Source organism: Pan troglodytes, chromosome 2 (genome assembly GCF_028858775.2).
Source record: "Pan troglodytes isolate AG18354 chromosome 2, NHGRI_mPanTro3-v2.0_pri, whole genome shotgun sequence".
Lineage (NCBI taxonomy): Eukaryota > Metazoa > Chordata > Mammalia > Primates > Hominidae > Pan > Pan troglodytes.
The window spans coordinates 159,499,533-159,517,269 of NC_086015.1; the positions used below are offsets into that span (position 1 = coordinate 159,499,533).

The 17,737-nt window shown below is 40.5% G+C and overlaps 1 protein-coding gene across 3 annotated transcripts in view; it reads left to right on the forward strand.

Annotated features, from left to right (window-relative positions):
• KCNAB1 (potassium voltage-gated channel subfamily A regulatory beta subunit 1) overlaps positions 1 to 17,737 on the forward strand; it is a 416,871-nt gene that overhangs the window by 168,131 nt on the left and 231,003 nt on the right. Inside the window, exon 1 of one of the 3 annotated variants that reach the window (XM_016942217.4) lies at positions 1,707 to 2,848. The exons of the other annotated variants lie outside the window; for them this stretch is intronic. Within the exon in view, the coding sequence (XP_016797706.1) occupies positions 2,628 to 2,848 (221 nt within the window). The 5' untranslated portion in view covers positions 1,707 to 2,627. Of the gene's footprint in view, positions 1 to 1,706; positions 2,849 to 17,737 lie in introns of those variants that run through there. 3 annotated transcript variants of the gene reach the window in all.

Genomic DNA, 17,737 nt, shown 5'->3' on the forward strand with positions numbered 1-17,737 from the left:
CAAACTGAAGTTCCTGGCTCCTGACCCCTCTGGACGGATGATTATCCATTCACTCTGTCTCGCCTCCCAGACTGCTTTATTTTTTTCCTTTTCTGAGCTGTTCCTTCTGATTCCTCCCACTTCTTCCTCTTCTCATTTTGACTCCTTTCCCAATTCACATTGATCATCTCTGATGAGCCGGCTGAGTGTGAAAAAATAAAGGTTCTAATGATCTGGCTTCCTCTCTGCCCACTGTTGTTTATCCAGGGAGTAAAGACATGCTTCAAGTACTCCTCCCTCAGAGCTGAGAGTACAAGAAGGGGTCCCAGACTTATTTGTTCCTTTCCCCAACCCTCACTGATTCTAAAATTACTTCTCAATCACTGAACATTAGTCAATATGTTTATTTTTTAAAGTAAAATGTGGGAAGGTTGTGGAGAGTGAATGATGAGATTCTATAATCTGATTTAAATCTTATCTGCAGGTTATAAAATGTTAAAATTCATGTTTGGAATAGAATGCAACACAGGCACATATTCTCCTTGAAAATTTTATTCCTGCAGTTTAATTTAGTTGGGAAGAAATGGTCAGACCAGCTATTTTTTTAATCACATAGATAGATTGTGTGTCCTGTCCAAACCTGGCAACCCCTGGGATCACTGCCTTCTTCCTCTCCTGGTAATCAAATTCAACCCATTTTTTCATGTACCAGGCAAAGTCCCACTCTTCTAGGAGGGTCGCCTGGGCACCCATGAGCTTCTTGAGGGCCCAGCCTCTGTTTCAGCCATCTTTGTGGCCCAGCAACAAGCAAAGTCAGGGACTTGGTAGAAGTGTGGGGAATGAATCAAAATGAACAACTTTCTCCAGTGTACTTTCTCTAGTGTACTTAGAGTCTGTGCCATCCATTCAGATATGTCATAATATGCCTTCCAACATTGTTAGTCAGACCCTTTAAGGCTGAATATTTTGTCCTTCCCTCCCAGATGGCCTGCTCCTTGAGGAGGGGGACAGTGCTTCCTTTTTTCTCCATATTGATCTTCATTGACTAATACAGTGATGGTATTCAGAAATATTGTTGCGTTAAATACTGGTTCTTTTTGCTTGACAGCAGTATCTGTTGGGAACTACATTTAGAAAGCTGATTTTGCAGAAGCCATAATTTTATTGTAAGTAAATCTGTGAGAGGGGTTTGGTTTCCATACATTTCAAATGGAAAGTAAATTACCAGCCAACTGATGCTTAGTTTGGTTCAGTCACATTTATTGAGCAATTGCTTTGCACCTGACATCAAACCAGAAAATATTCCTGCCTCATGTGGGTTCAGAGTCCCCAGGGATGTCCTACTGCCCACCTGACCTGGAGACAGGATATAGTGCTTGTCCTCACAGGTGGCCACAGATGATCAGTGGGCAGTGTATGTGGTTTCAGCCACATGCCTGGACCTTCCTGGGTGGTACTATGGACCTGCTGCACACCTAGTGCATCCCCCTCCTGGGTGGTGCTGGATTGCTGCCCCTCCCCCATCCCAGTCCCTCCTCTGGTAGCCAGAATAAATTTTGCAGTAAGTTAGCAGAGTTGATTCCAAAAAGTCTGCACTGTGGCATCTCAGGAAACCAAACTTATCTGCTTAAGAAATAACTTGCAGAGAGAAAAGGAACTCTGACAAGGCTAATAACAGGGATTTCAAGCTGTGTTTCAGCAAGCCAGTCACAGAGTATTCACGTGTTAATTCACTGGCGTGTTCCGCGGCATAAGCACCCCCTCTCTGCCTTCCCCCAGTTCCAACTGTTGTGCTGCAGCAGATTTGGTCTGAGTCTGGGCAGAGCCCCTTTTTATGGAGCAACCCTCCCGATTTGTTACAGCAAGAGCCTGGTGCAAGTGATCTTTGCCTTCCCATCGCACACAAAGGCAAAGAGCTCCTTAAAGGGACCTGCCTGCTCCTCCGTGCAGCTGCAAACCCGTGTCGGTGCAGGCTCAGCAACCCAGGCTTTCGCTCGAGAATGAGTGGGGAGGGGTCTTGAGGAGCCCCCACGTCCTCCCGGAGCGGAGGCGGGAGGGAGCTGACAGCCGGAGTGGATGGAGACCACCAGTCCGAGGGGACCCGCTTGCGATTAGCTGCTTCTTGGGATGCTCCGCGCGCCAGTTGAGCATCCTGCCTGTGGTCCAGGGGATGCTGGCGGCGCATCTTGCGGTAAGCCTGCGCTGATTTGAGCCATCGCCCAGAAGCGAGCCCGCATTCAGACACCGCGGACCGGCTCTGCGAAGGGCTGCGTGCAGTCACCATGAATGCTCAGCTCTAGGCTTCTGTAAAAACCTCCCCCACTGCATGGATTTGGCTGTTTAATCAGCCGAGATTACAGCCCGGGAAGATTTGCAAACCTGATTCTCCCTCCAGCTGCTGTGACAACTTCGGGGCCGTCTGTTTACTTCTCTGGGTCCCCAGGGACTCTTTCCTGCATCGCAGCCCCTTGTGCCACTTTGTGGGCTTGGCTCGAAAGTCAGCCGCCAGGACTCCTCTGACGGCATCCCCAGGAAGGGGGAGCAAGGAGGGCTTAAAAGAAAAGCAGAAATCCCCGCAACTGCTCAACCTCTCGTGACTGCCTGTGTTCTGGGGTTCTGAGAGGGACCGTGCGCTGCCTGGGGAAGCAATGCAAGTCTCCATAGCCTGCACAGAGCACAATTTGAAGAGTCGGAATGGTGAGGACCGACTTCTGAGCAAGCAGAGCTCCACCGCCCCCAATGTGGTGAACGCAGCCCGGGCCAAATTCCGCACGGTCGCTATCATCGCGCGCAGCCTGGGGACGTTCACGCCTCAGCATCACATTTCTCTCAAAGAGTCCACCGCAAAGCAGACTGGCATGAAATATAGGTATGCATGTAAGATTCCCTCTGTGCGGGGTATCCAGGTTCTATACAGGTGCAGTGGAGACAGTCCATCGGTTTTGAAAAGTGACTTACTCATCAGTGGGTTGCTCACTTTAGAATTCTCAGGTGGTTCTAAAATAGCTCTTTAGGGGGATGAATAAACCCAGGGTGCTTGTGTGTGTAAAGATTTTTTAAAATGTGGCCCATTTTGTATAATTCTAAAGTCCTATGAACATTTTAGAAACTATGTACATTCCAGTCCCCAGAAAAAAACACAACTGCTGGAACTGGTATTTAGATCAGAATAGTTTTTCAATAGCAAATGTGTTTGTTCTATTTTATGATAAAGACAGTAGTTTCTGGGATTATACTATCAGAAATAGTTTCTCATCTAGTACTGCTCTCTTATTTATCTTTTGTTTGTTTTGTTTGAGACAGAGTCTCGCTCTGTTGCCCAGGCTGGAGTGCAGTGGTGCGATCTGGGCTCTGTCGCCTGGGAAATAGCCTCCTGGGTTCAAGCGATTCTCCTGCCTTAACCTCCTGAGTAGCTGGAATTACAGGCACCTGCCACCACACCCGGCTCATTTTTTATGTTTTTAATAGAAAAGAGCTTTCACCATGTTGGCCAGGCTGGCCTCGAACTCCTGACCTCAAGTGATCCGCCGGCCTTGGCCTCCCAAAGTGCTGGGATTACAGGAGTAAACCACCGCGCCTGGCCTTATTTATCTTTTGAAAGACCAAGTTAACAAATGCTATACAAAGCTTTTTAAAGAAGCTTTGTTGCAGGAAAAACCACCTATAATGGTAAATTAGATTGAATAGCCATATTTAAGCCTAAATTACTGCTTGAAATTAAATGTAGACCTTGTGAAATATGGAGAAAATGTAAATTGTTGCAATTCTACTAGTTTCCTCATAAATTTTAAAGCTTCCTCATCCCCTATGTTGTTTTCCATAGTTGGAATCATCCTGGTAATAGTGGCTGCTCTAATAGGGCATGACTTACATTTGACAAGTAGAAAATTTCATTATTCAATTATGTGACTCCTGCCTCCTCATTACATTTGCTTTGTACCAAGTCCCTCTGACTTTATTTCTTTAAAACTACTGTGCTTCTAGTTTCTAAAAGTGTTTGTGAATGTAGAGGAGAGAAGCTACCAACACATCTTCCAAAAAACTTTGGTTACTTCAGATTGCAGATATGATTTTGTTAATTGTCTATATCTAACTATCTCTTGTCTTTGTTAGGAACCAGGTTTTAGGATAGGATGAAGTTAATGAAAATAATGCATAGGCAACATGTGTTTCTCATGTGAGGTTGCTGAAATAAGCATTTAAACCTGTTTTTATAAAAGTTGCCCTTGAAAAAAGTTTCTTTGCAGAGTTACAGGAAAGTTTCTCATTGCACAAACATCAAGCACTGTTATTTTGATATATGTTTGAGCCATTAAGAAAAAAAGTCCTTGGGTGGGAAAAAGCAAAACAACCATAACTAAAGCTCTTTACCCCAGCTGCAGTACAAATGTAAGCAGCCTGACTTAGGTCAACTCATTGAAGCATCAGCTGTGTGAGTGCCTTTGCTTTTCCTGATATCCCTGTGATGGAGAGAGTGGGGCACCACAATGACAGTTCTCTAAATGAGACTGTAGTCTTGAGTCCACTGATGTTTTCTATGGCTGCTGCTGTGGCACACACGCAGCCCCTGCCTTGTGGACACAGTGCTGCTCTGCATGCACTTCAGCTACTGAGATGGAGATGAGCAGCTGCTTTCCTGGGCAAGGTCCCCAGGAACAGGACCCTCCAGGGTTAAGGCAGACCACAGAAGGTGGTTTAAATTGTGGCCTCTAGTACTTTAGCAGCACTATGAACTTTCTTTTTGTAAATCAGAAGAAATCAAAAGTAAGACCACTAATTTCTTGAGGCAGAGTTTCATAGTTGCTTGATGATTGTGTTGGAAGAGTTTGCTCTTATGAAGGCCTTTGGAAGTCAGAAGATTTCCATTAAGGTTTTTCTGGTGGCACAGCTCAACTCCTGTTGAGTGATAACTCTGCTTCCCAAAAGCTCAGAGTGTGAGCAAGGTTCGCTTGGGCACCTTTCATTACTGACAACTAAAGACAGTTCTCTAACAAAAAGTTAGCCACTGGGATCTTCGGTATATGTTGTTTCTTAAGGTAACTAAACAAGATGCCTCTTTTTCACTTGTGCTCATGTTCCAAGCCACTCTATCTGTAACAGTCAGGAGATTTGCCTGTGTGTGTGTGAATGTGACTTACTCTTCTGTTTCAGATTCTACTCTGAGTGACCTTTATGAAGGAGATTATGAGATTATGCCAAATGTACACCAAGCTTTCTTAGGGTTAAAAGGGGGAGGGAGACTAATTATATACTTTATAAAAAATGATAGAAGTAACTTTTATTAGCTAAATTATCCTTTTTTACATTGTTTTAGCTAAAGTATAATGTGCATATATGGACTATTTGTTAATGATAACAAATAGCAGAATATACAAAAATAATGCCATAGAATAGGGAAGATAATTGGCTTAGGTAAGCAATCTGGAGAATGCCTGAAATAACTAAAATGGAAAGTTAGTAGTAGCTAACTGTGGTCACAATTTCATCCTTGAAAATGGTTTTCATAGGCAGAGCTTTAAAGGGGATCCCTAAATCCAACAGAAGATTTTTTAAAAAGTCTTTTTGTGCATTTTTCTGAGGAAAGGGTTTATAGCTTTCACCAGAATTTGAAAATGGTCTACAACTCAAAAATTGTCAAACAGCAATGTTGCCTAGTGAAGAGGTACTCATTTAGTCAGCATAGTCAATAAATATTTGTTGAGCACCTATTCTGTATCAGGAACCTCACTCAACTGGTACACAAAGGTGCAGAAGCCAGGTGAAGTCTGGGGCTAAAGTACAGGTTGAAGAAACAGACCATAAATAACAAAACAAACAAACAAGCAAACAAACAAATAACATAATTGTCTAATAGAAGATATTCCTATGAAGTTTTTTTTTTTGGAGGGGTGATAGTCATGCTTGGGCCAACTTAGTTGATCCATTTTGAAGTTACCAACTCTGCTTCAGTTCCAGAATTAATGATTGCATCTTGGGGCATGAGTAATTGTGCGTATGTCTGCCACCCATTTTGCTATCCAGAGACTTCTTTAAGGTGTATGGTGCTACCTGGCAGCTGAGGACCTACTTGTAACCCTGATAAATAGGTATAATGCCTTCTACTTATATAATGCCTTATGATTTTTAAAGCCAACTAATATAACAGCCTATGTTTACCACCCATTAATCAATAACTCACAAAACTGAGATTTTAGAAAGAATTAATGTATACTTGTGCAAAACCTCTGAATTCTGCAAGAATAAAATGCTTAAAGGCACTATTATATTCACACCATCATTGTATAAGAATATTGCATTAAACTGGTTATTGTTTGAAGGCAGAAGATAAAAAAAATCTACTGGAACATTCTGGCATTCCAAAGCTACTGTCAGCCCAAGAGAACAAGATTCCACCTAATGTTTATACTGAGGACTATCCTGTATGTAAATAACACAGGATTATTCCTTTCCTTAGAGGGTTTTTTTTTTTCCAATACAGATTATTTGTATATATTTATGGGGTACATGTGATATTATATATTACATGCATAGAATGTGTAATGATCAAGTCAGGGTATTTAGGGTACACATTACCATCAGTATTTATCATTTCTATGTATTGGGAATATTTCAAGTCCTCTCTTCTAGCTATTTTGAAATATACAATACATTATTGTTAATTATAGTCAGTCTACTCTGCTGTCAAACATTAGAACTTATTTCTTCTATATCACTATATGTTTGTACCCATTAACCAAACTCTTCATCATTTCACTTTCAGAGTTTCATAGTTGTGCTTTGTTAGTGCATGAAAGTTCCTTTGTTCTATTTTTATGTCTATTTTTAATCTCAGATTTCATTACACTGTGTTAGTTTGGTGTACACTCTACAACCATACATGATAGATTTACACATGATAGATGTAGGTATATACATGAATCTTTCAACCTAAGAAGAGCAAATCATTTAGAACAGAAGTTAAGGCACATTGGGTTGTTTTTGTTTGGTTGGTTTGGGTTTTGTTTTTTTAAATAACTTTTTGGAATGATCCAGCTACCAGTGTTTGACATGGTCTCAGAGCTTCTGTCATTCAGAATTGAGCACGTTTGTACTGATAAACTCCCTCCTCCTCATTCTGAAATTGTTATTTTAGTTTTAGAACATTGGCATATGATGGGCCCCATTTCATTGAAAACAATCTTTAAATTCCACTAAAAACTTCAACTCCCCCCCCCACCTTTTTTTTTTTGAGATGGAGTCTCGCTCTGTAGCGCAGGCTGGAGGGCAGTGGCGCCGTCTCAGCTCACTGCAAGCTCCGCCTCCTGGGTTCATGCCATTCTCCTGCCTCAGCCTCCCGAGTAGCTGGGACTACAGGTGCCCACCACCATGCCTGGCTAATGTTTTATATTTTTAGTAGAGACGGGGTTTCACCGTGTTAGCCAGGATGATCTCGATCTCCTGACCTCGTGATCCTCCCACCTCGGCCTCCCAAAGTGCTGGAATTACAGGCGTGAGCCACCGTGCCCGGCCAACTTTTTCCCCATTTTTTAAGTTAACTACCATTAAAATTGTTTTTGAAATAATTATAAATTCACAGAAGTTTGCAAAGAAAAGAAGTACAGGGAATTTCCATATGCCCTTAATTTCTCCAGTGGTAAACATCCTGCTTAACTATATAGCATGATAGCAAAACCAGGAAATTGATGATCCATATGGTTTGGTACAATCCATAGGATTTATTCCGATTTTACCAGTTATACATGTATTCATTTTTGTCTGCATGTTGTATGCCTGTGTATATTTATCACATGTATAGATTTGTGTAACCACCACCACAACGAAGAATCAAAATTGTTCCGTCATCACAGGGCTCCCTCATGTTACCCATTTCTGTCCACATCCACTCCCCCTTCTCCAATTTCTAATCTTGGGTAACCATTAATCTTCAAGTCATCTCTGAAATTTTATTGTTTCAAGAATATAAATGGCATAATACAGTATGTATTGAGGTTGGCTTTTTTTATTTTTTATTTTTTTACTCAGAGGGTTTGTACAGGGAAGTGGTGAGAAAGAATCTTGTAGTGGTGAAAAGAGATTGGAATATGGCTCCATGGAGGGTAAGATATTTAGACACGAGGGAACATCAGCAATGGAGGGACCAGTAAGGATTTTTAAGCAGGATGTCTGCTTACAAAGTTCTGTTAAGAAAGGATTAATCTGGCAGTTGTTCCAGAAAAAAAAAATTAAGAGTTGTAGCTATGGAATAAGAAAATTTATGTTAAATTCCATGGCACTCTCTACTTTCCTATAGAGAGTCAGGACTATATGCAAAAGACTCAGACCAGATACCAGATGCCTTTCCCATGCCATTCCTTTCAGAGCCTTTTTATTAAAGCACATGTCACAGTCACCATTCTTTACCTCCCACGAATGGTGGGTAGTTTTTGAATTAAAACAATTCAACTGAAAGATCAATCTTGTCAGCCAATTATGTAAAAGGCACTTAGCGCGTGTGTGTGTGTGTGCGCGTGTGCTCGTGTGCGTGTGTGTGTGCATGCAAGTCTCCGTATGGGGAAAAGTGGGAGGAAATAGGTGGGCTGAAGAGGAGGAAAAGGAGAGCTAGCTCTGTGGCTGTGTTTCAAACAGAAATATTTGATTTTAGTCCAGAAAAAAAGAGCAGTTTGGTTATTTGAAATGCCAAGTTTCTTGGTTTATTTTTGGGTTTTGTTATTGTTTTTTGGTAAAGAATACCGTTGTCATTTCCACTGACACCCATGGGTATGGGCTTTCCTCTCTGCCTCAAAGTAAAATGGTGAGAATGGGGAGGTGGAAGAGCCTTCCTAAAAATTAACTGCTGATTCAATCTCATAGAGTTTATTCCACCTCTGCAAGGCAGCAGTCAGAAGTCTGGCATCCATGGGATGGTGAGAAAATGGTAGGAGGGGAGGGAGCCTCCTGGAAGTTATTACGCAAACATTGTTCCAGTTCTATGGTTCTGGAAGTGTGTGTGGGGGCTGTGGGGCTGTGTATGTGTGTGTGTGCATGCATGCTTGTGCGCACGTGGACGTGAAGGAGTCTGAAGAGTTTCCGGAAACGGCTAGTTTTCTAGCTGCAATCTTCAGTTTGGTTGTTACACATGGAGTCCTTAATCCCACATCCACTCAATGATCCTCTTTAGAAGTACACTCATTTTAAAGAAATTCTTTTTTAAAAATTCTGCAAACATCTCAATTTATGGTAATTTGAGAAATGTTCTGAAAGGAGAAAAAAATCCCATCACATTCAAAAGGAAAATCAGATTCCTAAATTTCACTTTGATTTTTAAAATTCCTTTCACCAAATTCATAGTCTATCTTTAGTATATCAATTTATGAACAGTATGAGATTTGGATTCAGTGAATTTGATCAAAATATAGGACTCTTAATTTATTTGAGTACCCTTTAAAAACTTTTTTAGGAGAGAAAATTCTCTTATGAGAAGAATTCAGAAGCATCAATTCATACTTTTTCTTGAAGAATTTCAAAGCCATTCAGATAAATAGCTATTAGGCATCGTAAGAAGATTTGATATTGCAAGTTAATCATATTGTATGCTTAAAGACATTTTTGTAACCAGTTTTTCACTTTTTTAAGAATTAGAAATAGAGTGATTGAGTCTGGAATTCAAGGCAAAAGTCCTTTAAATTTTCATTTCAATATTGAGAATTATTAATACTATGTGATCACCAGAAATAAGAGAGTTAGCAATGGTTGTTGGTGAGGGAACTCAAGATGCCATCTAGTGCAGTTACTTTGTTTTATACAGATTGGCCAGTTAGTTCCTTGGTCAGAGTTACCCATGAAGTTGGGCAGAGGGCCAAGGCCAAAGTGAGGTCCTGACTCCAAGGGCAGAGTTCCTTATGCTCCTTTCGCTTCCACATTGCAGCTTCTTGGGTAGGCCCCATTTTTCAACACAGGAAAGAAGCACAGCACATGCAACACTTCTAGAAAGGACAATTCCCTTCTCTACATAGGCACAATTTGCAGCCCAAGCTTTTATCTCTGGAAGAAGCAAAGCCATGCTGTGTGCTGAGAGAGCCAGACCAACTTTCTCCATCTCCTGTAGAGCCGTGAGGACCCCACAGTGCTGCCACAGAGGCTCTTCACTGGTACATGTTCTGAAGTTGGACATAAATTAACTTCCAGATGATAGCATGCTTAGCATCACAGTGTCTAAAGCACAGGCTTCTCAGGAAGAGATCTACAAAACCATAGGCACATATGATTGAACATTGCCACATGTCAACACTGGACAGGAAATGCTCATTTGGGCATTCTGTGCTGAACATACTTAACTCTCCTGTATGCATTTAGAGATTACTTTGAAAGCTTGCTCCTGAAAGTCGAAATCAAAACACATTTAAAATTCCTTACTGCAGGTTGATTTTCATTTACCCAGATTGGAAACCAAAACAGAAGCCCAGCAGTGATTTTTTTTTTCTTGGAATCGACAGCTAGGGAGGACTCTGAGAGCATTCACACAGGCCATCTGGTCTAGCCCTCATGAGAAATCTGTCCTGTTTTTCCAATTTGCACTGTGCAGCAACTACTTGTAAAGGCCTCTAAAGAAATATTGTATAATCTTTCACAGCAGTCATGAAAAAATTTGGCTCTTCTTTTTGAGAATCAGAATCATTCATTAAGCTCTAAAGTCCTCAGAGGAAGTGATAAGGTGAGGGTTTTCAGAATTGTTCTCTATTGCCTGGACTCCAACAGTCAAGTCAGGGAGAAAAATGAATATAAAAGATTAAAAAACAAGAAACCAAGGGCACAGCAACAAGACAAAGGAGGCACGTGTGGCATACAGAGGACTCCCACTTCCTTCTGATACCTGGGGAGGGAGATTCTCTCCCATTCTCATCCCAGCACCTGTTCATCAGATCTGGCCTGACTGTTCTACTACGAAACCATCCAAGGTAAAAAAAATACTTCCCAATCACAAAATTCCTCTTTGCAATTGACTCGGCTTCTTTAAAGCTGCATCGGAAACTTCTTGTCCTGTCCTCTGTTGATGTGAAAATGAGCTAACTATAATTTTCTGCCTCATAAGGTTGCTGGTACTTGAAAACCGTTACTACAACTCAGCTTCCTAATTTCCAGAACGATACCAGCAGTTTTCTCCTAGATTTCATTTTCTGACTCCCAACTGTAACTATAACTCTCATTCAAACCCTCTATACAATGTCTATCTCTTCTTTCAGTCACTCAGTGCTGGATACAATTCCAAGTCAAAGTCTAGACTTTTCAGTATAGAATAGCAAGATTGGCTAATAACAGAAACATGGTATGTCCTTTCGTCTGCATGCCCTGGTCATGCTTCCTGTTTTAGAAGGAAAAAAAAATGTTTTTCATATTTTGAATCATTCTATGAAACAATTTCTGTAAAACATTAAAAAAAATCCTAACCTATTTATTAGAGTAATGGGGGATGACTATGCTGACACATAGCAATTCTTATGAGATATCAACTCGAAAAATTATAATGGTGACAGTTGAAGTTTCTTGGGTTAAAGAAATATGAAAAGGCCAAATTTGATGTATAGGTTTCAATGATAGTTGAGTATCCAGGTAGAAAGCTAACAACTTGTACTGTGATTAATTTGCTTTTTGATATATTCTTATAGATAATTTATTTTTAACATAGGAGGTTTAAATATAAATGCAACTGTATATGACTGCTATGATTAACAAGAAAAATTTTCTGTATGGGTAATTAACATCTTATAGGAGAATGCCCATGGAGGGGCTCAACTCCAGAAATTACAAGCACAGAGCTCCTCATGATTAGTTCATATCTACTGGAAAGCCCATCTGGTTTAACAGAGCTCTTAAGTAAGAAATGCAAGATTTTTCCTGAGGAACACATGCTAATAAGCTTCCTCTTTTCCATTAGCTTCCTCTTTAAACTAGGTTTTTATGTTTAGTTTTTTTAAAAATGTCTTTGGCCTGAGACCACAACAACAACCTTGTTATAAAAATCAACTGCGTAAATAACATGGCTTTAATGAATGCTACTCTCTTTCAACTCAAGAATCAGCAAAGAATTCCTCTGAGGCATTTGAGGAAAATAAACCTTTTGACTCACTACTCAATTTCCTATCTGTATATGCACAAGCACGTCTGCATGATAGTGTCCGTGCATTTACTTTAAAAAACTGAAAATGTTCAGAAGAAATCTTAGTAGCCTGATTTCAGAAGGTTTTCATCTTGATGAAGAACATATTTGTTTCATTTTAATGAAGAGAAAATAAATGAACTGCTACTCTAAAGAGACCCAAATAGAAAGGAGTTGGGAAATCCATGGTCTAACATACAACGTCTCACTCAATAATGGCTTATATTTCATTTCCAAGGAAGGAGCTTAAGGTTTCACTTTCACTGAAATACAGTTTCTCCAGAAGTGATCTTTTGGAAATCAAGAGGCTTGGATCTTAGTTCATAAAAGTTTGGGATAATTCCTTAATGAGAAAAACAAGTGGACATTTGCCAGAGAACTCCAAATTTCACCAGATATTTTTTCCTGAGGGCTTCAGCAGGACCTTCTGTGGGTTCTGTTTCAAAACAAGAGGTGATTTTTTAAAAGGGGGTACAGCAAGTATCCTTCAGAAGCAAAGCTGTAAATTTCACACTGTATTGGTTTCCTCTTGCTGCTACAACAGATTTCCACAAAATTAGTGTCTTAAACTAACACAGATGTATTATTTCATAATTCTGGAGGTCCAAAGTCTAAACTTAAAGTGTCAGCAAAGCTCCTTTTCTCTGGAGGCTTCTGGTTGGAAATCCATTACCTTGCCTTTTTCGGCTTCTAGAGGTTACCTGCATTCCTTGACTCTTTCCTCCATCTTCAAAGCACATCATTCTAATCTCCAGTTCTGTCTTCACATCTCTTTTTTTCTCACTTCGATTCTCCTGCCTGCCTCTTAAAGGACTGCTGTGATAACATCGAGCCCACCTAGGTAATCCAGCAAATCTCCTCACCTCAGAATCCTTAATTAATTCCACCTACACTGTCCCTTTTACCATAGAAGGTAATATGTGCACAGTTTCCAGGAATTAGGACATAGACGTCTTTCATGGGCCAGTATACAGCCTGCCACCCATATCATGCAAAAAATGTTATATGGGAGAGGGGAGAGTTAAAGGAACCCTAAAGTATCAAGCATCATATCCCCATCACTTTTTCTAGAATCCAAGACTTGTCCAGGTGAAGCAAGGCAGCAAAAAGAATAATGGGATCATTGAAAATGCTGAGTGCTGGGGATTTTCTCTGAGTAAGGCTACAGCTTGGGTTTTGAATCAGAAATAAAACTCTCATTTACATTGTGTGGCTACAGTGTGGTAAAGTTTAAAGTTTTATCTTGGCCTTTGCAATTATTATTACAGCAGCTACTATCTGAATCTGCTCTGCTTCCCTCAGCCCCTCACTAACACCTACAAGGAGTATCTCTTTTTTCTTTTTTTGCTACCAAGACCTAAGTACAAACTAAATTAAGGGGTGAACATTAATTGAAAATCAATGGACAGCCACAAAGACCAAGCTGTAATTAAAATGCTCATGACTTAAAAATATATCTACCTCCAAATTTCATGACTGTAATCAGTGAGATATGGGAATAGAACTTCTTTCTAGCACTTGGGATCATGGCAGATGAAGCAGCGCATTCCCAGTGCATCTGGGAGGCTCTGTTCACATCACAGAATAGACCTTAACCCTTCCATAAAACTCACGCTGTCCCTGCTTTGTTCACATTGTCATAGCAGTGTTGTGGAGGAGAAAAGAAGGAGTTTATTATGACACACATTTTCAAATGTTTTAAATCTGATGTAGTTTCCCCTCTGTGAAGTTCTGTCTCACATGCCAATAGAAAAGCCTGGGTGTTCCCCAGTTCTTTCCAAAGACCTACAGCTCTCTTATCACTGCCTAGAATACTGGGCTTTGAAGGTTATACTCTTGATTTCAAATCATTTAAGTCTATATACTCTCTCTTGGCATGCAAGCAAAAGTACCAGATTGCATTATATCTGGGGAGAAATATTAGTGGTTACAAATCAAAGTGAGTTAGGAAAAGAGTTTTCTGGAAATTCAGAAATCAGGAGACTCAAGAGTTAAAACTCAACCTTTGCCTATAATTTAATCTCTTGTGGCCAGATATTGTTTCCTGGAGGCTGTAAGAGACACAATGCTTGAGTAAGATGGAAATAAGGAAATGGCTCCTGGGGGACCTTGCTGATTGTGAACTCTGCTACCACCCTGACCTATAGTCTGGGAAGCAAAGCATGGGTTAGAATGCAATAATGGAGGAAGTCATTCTAAAATAGGGATAGGAGGATATTGCTCTAGAACCCCTCACAGGGCTAGGTAACTCCCCATGCACTTTCAGCTAGGTGGCATCATCTTTATATAGACAGGGCAGTGTATTTAGAGTCAACAGTGCACATCAAGCCCCTCTAGTACTACATTGAGGATAGTAAGGGGAAGAGCCTGACCTACTTTGCTGTCTTCCAAATTACTATCACCAGGGTCTGTATTCTGACTTAGAAAAGACATTTTGCTTGGGCCTAATGCAAATACAACAATGAAAATGTTGGTTCATGTTGACAGTAGAAAAGAAAAATAAGCAAATCGAAGTCTGCATATTTATTCTGCAGATGGATTCTGCCTGATTACAAGTCATTGATGATCATTAATGAAGCAAATGTGATGAGTTTAGTGTTTTTCAATTTCATTTCTTAGCAGCAAGGCAGTACTATCACACGACAATATCACTGAGAAAGTATTTGGCCTTACTTTAATAATGATTAATTTTAGAAATAGAACATTTGTAAAATGTTAGTTTATCATTTTGCTTGTTAGTATTCATGTTAAGGATATTAGCACAGTCTCTACTTATTTTGAGATAGAAATACTTTGGGGACAGGGTTTGACAAAAGACAAATGCTAATTATCAGAATGTCTGAATAACATTCTTTGCCAGTAAAATCATTCTTTATGCTGATTACCTCATGTCAACATCCAAACTAAGGGATTGAATAGTTTAACTACTATTATTTTATCCTTGAGAAAAACTCTGAAGGGGGTAGCAAGCGATGTTATGCCCATTTTAAGTTACCGCAACTGAGGCACAACATAAACAGAACTTAATGGTATATTATGTAGTCTAAATTATTGGACTTTTGATTTCAATTCTAAGTTCAGACAGCTTCTGGCCTACTTCCTGTTATACTGACCAGCGTATGTTTATACTAATAGTGACTCAGGATTAAAAGGAATGTAATATTGGCAAATGACATTTCTGAACAAGGTTTTAATTTCCCTTGTTGGCATGTGGCAGTGGAATGTCCCCCATAATTACTCTGCCGAGAAAACCAGGGCAGAGGCAGGACTGGAGCAGTGTGGTGGTACAAAGAACATGCACTAAAGAGTTCAGGACTGATGCCAGAATCCAGAGGCTAATGGAAGGTTCAGCAGCCATTGCGGTTTTTTGTTTTTGGCAGTTCAAGCTATTAGAAATCTGCCTCAGGGAGGAATAAAAGCATCATCAGGTGTTAATAGGTAAATTAATATCAAGCTTAAAGAAGTAAGAGATATTTTGAAGATGATTTTTATGGCAAGTATTTATCCTACATGTTTAGTCCATAATTTATATCGAGTATGTGAATGTGTGTGTGATGTGCGCTAAGGTGCACACACATACATGAGGTCATAGGGGTGAATGGCTCAGTGGAAGCATGGCATAGTAGCTAAAGGGACTCGAGTATCAGTTTGCTTCACTTTGTCTTTACTACCAGTATCTGTAAGATGGACTTGGTAATCTTTTTCAAGACTTTCAGGATTGTTTTCATAATTGCAAGCGACCATATACCTGAAGTACCAATTACTATCCATTAAAATTGTCATTAATATCAGTATTAGCATAGAATGGGACAAATAGACAAGAAAAAAATTAAGTTCTTTGAACATATGATATCTTTGCAATAGGTCTTGTTATTTAGCTTTGTATGTGCATGGCTTCAAAATATTCCTGTTTTAATCATCCCCAGTCCTAGCACGGTGGCTTGGTATGTTGTAGGTGATCAATAAAGGATTGCAGGATGGATGAATGGATGCATGAGTGATCCAGTTTTCATAAGCTTCAAAGTCTTCTGTGGGATTGCATTACAATACAACCCTTTTGCTTTCCAGTGCAGGCTTAATTCTCTATGAGACTTGTCCTCTTCACATTCATGATGGGCTTCTTTCCTTTGGAAATAGGAATCCTATCTGTTCTTGACCTTGGTTACTGAATAGCCTGACCTATCCTTGGTGTCCCCCAAATTATTCTGCCATAATGACTGGAAACTAATAGTTGTACACAGTTTCTGTTATATCTACTTACACCCAGCCTTGTTCCAGAAAAGAATTTAAGGTGGCTCTCAAATTTGCATAGGTTACAAAAGAAAAGAAACCTAAAAACAACAGAGACAGGAGTCAAGGATGCTTGTGACAATTCATCCTACTATTTAGACACTAAAGAGCACACATATCCTCAAGAAACATTTCCTGGTCATTGTCTGGGTAGTTGCAAAAGAGAAAGTGGAGCTGTGTGCGGGGTCCTTGGGAGACAATTGTGCAGGGACTGCTTGAGTCTTTGTTTTTGTTGGTCTGCTAAGAATGTGGGTCAGCATAAGGTAGCGATTCCTGAACTTATCACTTGATCCTTTACAAAGAGGGGTCAATGGAAGCAACATGGCTTGTGAAACTGTATTCCTTAAAGTAGTGAACAGATCAAGTAACAAAAAGAGAATATCTGCGTGGAAGCTATACAGTGGGGGCAAGTTATTTATATTGATACTTACAGGTTAGTATTGATCAATTAGCAAAAGTGATGTAACTATTCCAAAACTCTTAGAAAAACATGGATTTTGAGTGTTGATCTGATGTGGTGCACAGAAGGAGCTGAGTTTTCCCTGTGTGGCATGTTCAGTGACTCTGGCCTTTTCTCAAGGGGTGCAGTAGCCAGGAGACTGAATAGTCCAGGCCTAGGCAGCAGGGCCACTTGAAATCCCAACTCCAAGTCCATTCACCAGGACCTGCAAAGAGCTACAACCTTTTCTTCTAGGTTGCATGAAGAAAGATGGGATCCTCCAGTTTGGTTGTACTGGGGTAAGTTTGGTGAGACCATTTGAAGATATTAACATGTGGTGTTCCTCCCTGCATCTCTTCACTTTACTACATTCAAGCAAGTAGCTTATGTAGTATTCTGCAAATACGTTCTTATTTGCAGAAAGTGTGTTTTCGGTGTCCAGATGTCTAAGTCCATTACAGAGAGTCAGGTTTGAAAGAAAAGGCATTTCCCAGATTAAGCTGAGATTCTGCTGGTTTGGTGGGAAGTCTGTGGGTCCCATGAGCCTTGCTCCCTGCAGCGTCCAAGGCACGTGATGGCCCTGTGGACATGGCCCTGTGACAGTGGAGAGACTGGATCCCCAGCTAGGGGTTTCCAACCTCTCCCAAGTTCTGCGAAGCCCCTGGTGTGGCTTGAAAGCAGCAGAACTGAGGACCATGTGGTCTGGGACAGCCATAGACAGATGACCAATGATGGGCAGAATCATCTGTAATCATGTGGTAAACATGGACAGAATTCCCTGACGCTTAAGAGTCTAAGACCCTGGGACCTTGACCCAATCTCAGCAGCATCAGCATGGAGGGAGGCGGTGAGGGAGTTAATATTGTGTAAAAATTAAATTTCCTTTTGGCTCAGTA